At 33.3% G+C, this 6,979-nt stretch overlaps 1 protein-coding gene across 1 annotated transcript; it reads right to left on the minus strand.

The window, feature by feature from the left end:
* On the minus strand, nt 3,446–6,276 carry LOC107644568 (actin-1). The gene is made up of 5 exons (XM_016348456.2): nt 6,136–6,276; nt 5,353–5,428; nt 4,762–5,155; nt 3,909–4,522; nt 3,446–3,811 (listed from the first exon to the last, which is right to left on the minus strand). Exons 2-5 carry the CDS (start codon nt 5,410–5,412, stop codon nt 3,746–3,748), a joined length of 1,134 nt encoding a protein of 377 aa, XP_016203942.1. The 5' UTR covers nt 5,413–5,428; nt 6,136–6,276; the 3' UTR covers nt 3,446–3,745.

Raw genomic sequence — 6,979 nt, forward strand, 5'->3', positions numbered from 1 at the left:
CTAGATATTTTTGTAACAACTTTTTATTAAGAGTAAACATGAATTAAATATAATTTCATATACAGGTGTTGCATTATTGCATAATTATAAAGATAGGACGCATGCTTGCTTTATTGATATAACAAATGCCAAAAGGTTGGGATATATGAATCACTATGATAAGGATCAGCGCCCCTTAGGGTTTAAAATGGACCAAATTAAAGGCTTATCATTACCATTATTGTAAAAAAAGAAGCTTCTCCTATAAAGGAGTTAAAGTGGTTTTTTTTTTTAAGACCCTTGATACAAAGGTAACAATTTAAAGTTTTGGAAGAGTTTTAAGTGTACTGAAAATACCGGTGTTCTAGTTGTTTTAATCGTTGATCTGAATTATAAAAAATATATATAATATATATTAATTGAAATCAACGGTTAAAATAACTGGAACACCGGTGTTTTTCGGTACATTTGAATTTTTCGTAAAGTTTTAAACTATACAACTTAGATTTCACTATTCATCTTTTAAGATCCTTATTAATTTTTTAATGTTATAGCTACATTGTCAACTCTATATTCTTTCTGAATTATTAACAAGATGTGTTTATTTATGAAATTCACCGCCCAAAAGAAAAAAGAAAAGATAAATCATATGTAATACTTTCAACTATGTGTGTATGGAAAGTGTCTAAATTTAGAATATACTCCTTTTTTCAGTTTAGAAGATTTAATTTAACTACTAAAAGAAAATAAATTTTAAACAATTTAAACCAACAAAAACTTTATGGTATGTTTTATTTTCTTTTACAATACATGGTGAAAACTGAGAATATATCAAAGGAAAAACTTCAAATTAAACACAATAATAAAATATACCATCAGAATTCGGCTGTGAATTATTGAACCATAAACATGTTGTGTATAAAGGTGGGGCATACAGTGTCCTTTTTAACCAAAGAATTTATTTCAATTTAGTCATCACTTTCGGTTTGTTTCCATTTGCAATCTGAATAATTGATTAAACATTAAAAGTTACTATAGGTCCCCACGAACGATACCTAGTGCCAACTTTGGCCCGTAATAATTTGTTATAAAAAAAAGAACTTACTTAAAAAACTGAGAATCCATGAAAATAAGGGGAAAAAACTAGATACACATGAAAAGTTAAATACTTAATTAACACGTATCAAAATTATTAAGTAGCTCCGTCCTTTATATTACACCACGAATAAGATATTAATAGATTACGTATTAATGTCATTATTTAGATCATTGAACAATTAACATGGCAAATACAGTAATGTGTTAGTACTTAGTAGTCACCTAAACTTTTTCTAAAGCCTATAAATTAAGGTAGATGAAAATGTGACATTTTAATTTGGTGGAAACTCAAGTGCAGTCAACTTCACGTGAAGTTGATAACTGAGGGCCATTAGATGATTTGACTGATTTGATTAAATTTTCATCTAATGGCTCTCAACTATCAACTTCACCTGAAGTCGACTGCACTTGAATTTTTACCTTTTAATTTAAATTTGACCATTTCAAAAACGATGCTTCACATATTATTTTTTTAATTAACTTAACAAAAGTATCCCATCTAAAATTCGTTAAACCATTTTATGCAAGTGTCTCAAAATTAAATGTTACCTTGCAACCACTCTAGATTTTTCCCAAGCAGAAATTAATTGGGCCTGGCAATTAAAGAGCTACCCTATTGGATCATAATAATAATAATTCAAAATACCAATAGCATTAAACGGGCTTCATAAGAAACAAAAAAAAAGTTTTTTGCATTTTGAAAAAACAAAACTTGTGGGCAAATAAGCAACCCAAACAGCCCAAATCCACTATTTTCCCAGAATGCTTCATCCATGTGAACAAGAATTTGATTTCCTAATTTTCCCAAAACAATTTGTCTTCTCTGAATACAGAATAAGTGAATATAATCCATTATAAGTAGTAGTCATTAGTATATAAGATTCTTCAATGTAGCAATCCTATGCAACTAATCAACGAATTTGAAAAATAAATGGAAAATGGGTGTTATGAGATTGAGAGCATCACCATTATGCATGCGGTCCCCAACACTTGTTTTAATGGGGGCATTTCCATGGTTGCACATGCTATTCCATGCTCACCTATCTTTATCTATTCATATTAACATTTTAGGAACTACTCATTTGATGTTACCTATTCTTTTTTCTAAAAATATTTACATTAATGGCAATAAAGTTTGAAACCTAAAAGAGCCCATGTGTATTGGAGTACTGATCAATCAAGTTTAAAATATGTGATACATAGTATCCACCCAAAAAAAATTTGAAAAGCTTGGTAAGGAATAGATTTGAATCTCATAAGGAGATAAATTTGATTCTCACCTTGTCATACAAATCATTTTGATAGATGATTAGTAAGTACATAAAAAAAAGTATATTCTAATTCTGGTAGGATGATCGGCGTTAAATTTATCTAAATTTTTTAATATAAAAAATAAAATCATACATAATTGTTTTATTTGGATATACATAGCTTTATTCTTTTTTTTTTTTTTTACTGGTGTTGTTCTAATTTCTTTTTCCTTCCTTTTGAATTAATGAAGCTAGAGAATCTACTTAACAGAATTCTATCACGCAGGTTCTCTGGCTTCATTATGAATGACACAGTAATGTGTTTTTTTAAGGCCCTTTAATGTGTTGTATCCTTCCAGAAACTTGAGAAGTGCTTGAAAATTGGAGGGCATAGATCTTTGTCAATCTCCTTTTTCTTTCTCTTTGTATTATTTGGTATTCAACCTTACTCCACTAGTAAGTAGCAACTGAGTAGGAGTGTAGTCTCAGTTACTCATATTTGCTTCTGTTGGTGTTCATAATGTGCTACGTGAAGCAATCGTGTAATAAAGACTTGGCGTAGCAAATAAGGATAATGGTTAGTTGGTATGACTAGCCCAAAAAAATTGGATGATCCTTTCTTGCATAGGCTTCCCCCTCAAGCTCTTAAAGGAAACTATTGAGTATATTGTATATGGCAGTAAATGGGTAATCAACCTCTCAAATTTTATTTCAACATCTATGTTTTCATAGTAACTTGTCATTTAAATAATAAATGTGCATGGAGGCTGTTTTAAGCAAATCAAAATTGAAACAGTTTGCCACTTCTTCTGGTCATTAAATCAGCTCATATTTCTCTGTATGTTATCTGAGTTAATATCTATATACTTTAATCTATTTTTATTTTTGGGTAGGGATAGTTTAATTCAAATTATTTGCCAGATTTACTTCCCTTGGAAACTAGGTATAAACATATACGGCAAGCATTTCAAGAAGTCATTGTATAATTCAAATCTTTGTTTCCATTTTGAACTTTCTTAATTTGTGCATTGATCACAGAAGAAATGATATCAAACTTAGCCCTAATAGCCATTTGCCATTAGCCAAGCGCCTTTGCTTGCCAAGAGAGAAAAATACGAAACTCAAAAAGGAGGAGGATATAATTTAAGCATTAAGAGGGCACGCAAGCTTTAGTTCATTGGATACTGGATAGTCTCAGCTAACCTCATACGCATAATGAATGTCAAAAAAGAACTTATCAAATATATAACAGTACTTAAAAAGAATTGGACCATTTTGAAAATCAACTCCTCGCCTTCTCCAAATCCACTCCAGAGAATAACATGAACGGATAACAAAAGCTAGAATATAAAAAAGGGTTACAAAGCGGCACTTCTTCCTGAGGAACAAGACAGCAGTCTCTCTCTTCCTTCAACATCTTAGAAGCACTTTCTATGAACAATTGATGGTCCAGATTCATCATACTCAGCCTTTGCAATCCACATCTGCAATCAAAAGGAAAATTTTCACTTTTCAGCAATCCTACACATCAATGGCATATATCTCGAAGGGAAAAATGAAGAACCAAAGAACAGGACAAACCTGCTGGAAGGTGCTGAGGGATGCCAAGATGGAACCACCGATCCAGACACTGTATTTCCTCTCGGGTGGTGCTACCACCTTGATCTTCATGCTGCTGGGAGCTAATGCGGAGATTTCCTTGCTCATCCTGTCAGCAATGCCAGGGAACATGGTTGTACCACCAGAAAGGACAATGTTACCATACAAGTCCTTCCTTATGTCGACATCACACTTCATGATGGAGTTGTATGTTGTCTCATGAATACCCGCTGCTTCCATACCCACCATGGATGGTTGGAACAAGACCTCTGGACACCTGAAACGCTCAGCGCCAATGGTGATGACCTGTCCATCAGGCAACTCGTAGCTCTTCTCCACTGCAGAGCTGGTCTTGGCTGTCTCCAGCTCTTGCTCATAGTCAAGGGCAATGTAAGCCAGCTTTTCCTTCATATCTCTCACAATTTCACGCTCTGCTGAGGTGGTGAATGAGTAACCACGCTCAGTCAGAATCTTCATCAAGAAATCAGTCAGGTCACGACCGGCCAAATCTAGACGAAGGATAGCATGTGGGAGGGCATAACCCTCATAGATGGGGACTGTGTGGCTGACACCATCACCAGAATCCAACACAATACCTGCAAAAAGAAGGAAAACAAATCATTTATGGAACAATGTATATATCCACAATAGAGATGCACCTCTTGGTTGAGGAAGAAATTTATAGTTTTAAACAATTTTCTATGACCAAGTTTATCCCATGGTAGGTGCATGTTGTCATATCATGTCACAATCTCAGCTCTGCAAATATGCTCAAAAGTCAAAATACAACAACCCAACCCAAATCATAACCGAACAATTTTCAAGAATTGCTTACCAGTTGTACGACCACTAGCATACAGTGAAAGAACAGCCTGAATGGCAACATACATAGCAGGGGCATTAAAAGTCTCAAACATGATCTGGGTCATCTTTTCACGATTTGCCTTGGGGTTAAGAGGAGCCTCAGTCAACAGAACTGGATGCTCTTCGGGGGCCACACGAAGCTCGTTGTAGAAGGTATGATGCCAAATCTTCTCCATATCATCCCAATTGCTAACAATACCGTGCTCAATTGGATACTTGAGAGTCAAAATACCTCTCTTGGATTGAGCTTCATCACCAACATAAGCATCTTTTTGGCCCATGCCAACCATCACACCAGTGTGACGGGGACGACCAACAATACTGGGAAACACAGCACGTGGGGCATCATCTCCAGCAAACCCTGCCTGAAAACAGATACATTTGCAAATCCATTCTCTCATTCTTATCTCGGATTAACCATAGCAATGTTAATGCCCCCAAAAAAGAGCTACTTGAAAAACATTATGAAAAATAGATCCATCTTGTTTGGATTTCAAAAATTCTATCAGCTTTTGATTACAAAATAAGCTAATCCAAACGCACAATTTTATCTATATCGTACCTTAACCATTCCAGTTCCATTGTCACAAACAAGAGGTTGAATATCCTCGGCTTCTGCCATCTTTTAATGATATATGCTGCATAAATAACCAACATTCATCAACACAAATGCACCATTTCTACAAACAAAGTTAGCATCTGGGAAAAGCTAATGCATGAGTGATCTATCAACCAATAATGCATTTATCCTTCTTTTTCATTTGAATAAATTAAATTAAATTAAAATAATAAGAATGCATGAGTGATCGATCATCCAATTACACATTTCCCCTTTCGTATTTCACTGAATCATTTTTTTTTTTCAAAAAAAGAAACAAAATCAACATAGAAGACATCAATTACTCACTCCCGAATTAAGACAAATCAGATACAGTTATCGAGATATTGATTTCAAAAAATATCCACAAAATAATTAATAATATGTAAATCAGGTCCAATTTCAATTTTCATTCAGTTCTTCTAATGCATAGTCACATTATTCCAAACGCAGAGAATGCGATCCTCGATTTCGAGCTACAAATCAACCTAGAAAGATGACGCAATGCAATCTAACATGACAGATCTAGTCACATCCAGAACAAATCTAAACAACTATGACCTAATTAACCAATCCAAATCCAAATCTGAAAACGTAGATTCACGCACATTGCACTAAAAATGCTAAACGAACAGATAAAAACACCGAATGCTGATTCACGAAAACGACAACGGTTTTTCCGATGGATTGAAATGACAAAACGATGAGACATGAAATCAGATTCAGAGCAGAGAGATCGATGATTACCTTTTGGAAATGCGGAGGGAAGAGAAGAGAGCGAGAGAGCGAACGTGAGAGAGAGAAAGAGAGAGTCTCTGAGTGAGCCTAAACACACAACACAATTGAATATAACAAGCTTCACAGTGAATCTGGACCGTTGGATTTCATCTTGTCATTTTTTTCCCCTTTATTTAAATTTAGTGAGAAATTTTGAGAAATTAACGGAGGAACAACACAATACAACTCTTTTCTCCCTCATTTTTTTTATTCTTATTTTTAATATAATTTAGTTTTCATTTGCTCCCTAACTAATATGCTCCAATTCTAAAAGAGAAGAGAAATTAACGGTGCTTCCAATATTAAATAATGGATAACGTTAATTTCAGTTTTCAGATAGTAATTTTGTTATTTTCCTTTTTTACAAAATCCAAATGCAACTCGCTTTCACTAAAATGATACCCATCCCCAAGCTATTCTTACTCTCCAATGTCCAAAAAAGAAAGGACATAAAAAAGATATATGAAAGCATCTCACCTTGTAGGCTGTTTTTTTAATATGGAAATTAATATTTTATTATTTTCGATTATAAAAAAAATGGTGTATTTTAATTTAATACGAAAATAATTACAAATTGGGAGTCAAATTTGTATTTTAAAAATTTTACAAAATTAAAATTCACACCTTTGATTTTGTGTTACTTTACAAATCGGAGGAATAAATTTTGTGTTTTAAAAATTAAAAAAAAATAAACTTTACAAATTAGAAGATCAGATTTGTGATCTCTATATGAAAAAAAACACATTAAATTTCACACATTATTAAAAATATTACTATAAATTCAATATCAAAATTAAAAACTTCACATTCTATC

This window comes from Arachis ipaensis, chromosome B05 (genome assembly GCF_000816755.2).
Source record: "Arachis ipaensis cultivar K30076 chromosome B05, Araip1.1, whole genome shotgun sequence".
NCBI classification, from domain to species: Eukaryota; Viridiplantae; Streptophyta; class Magnoliopsida; order Fabales; family Fabaceae; genus Arachis; species Arachis ipaensis.

Bases quoted from the DNA above. Each gene is read 5' to 3' on its own strand.
- LOC107644568 (XM_016348456.2), bottom strand. From the start codon at position 5,412: ATGGCAGAAGCCGAGGATATTCAACCTCTTGTTTGTGACAATGGAACT. The intron at 5,156-5,352 runs GTACGATATAGA...ATCTGTTTTCAG, and splicing joins ATGGAACTGGAATGGTTAAG to GCAGGGTTTGCTGGAGATGA. The intron at 4,523-4,761 runs GTAAGCAATTCT...TTCTTTTTGCAG, and splicing joins TGCTAGTGGTCGTACAACTG to GTATTGTGTTGGATTCTGGT.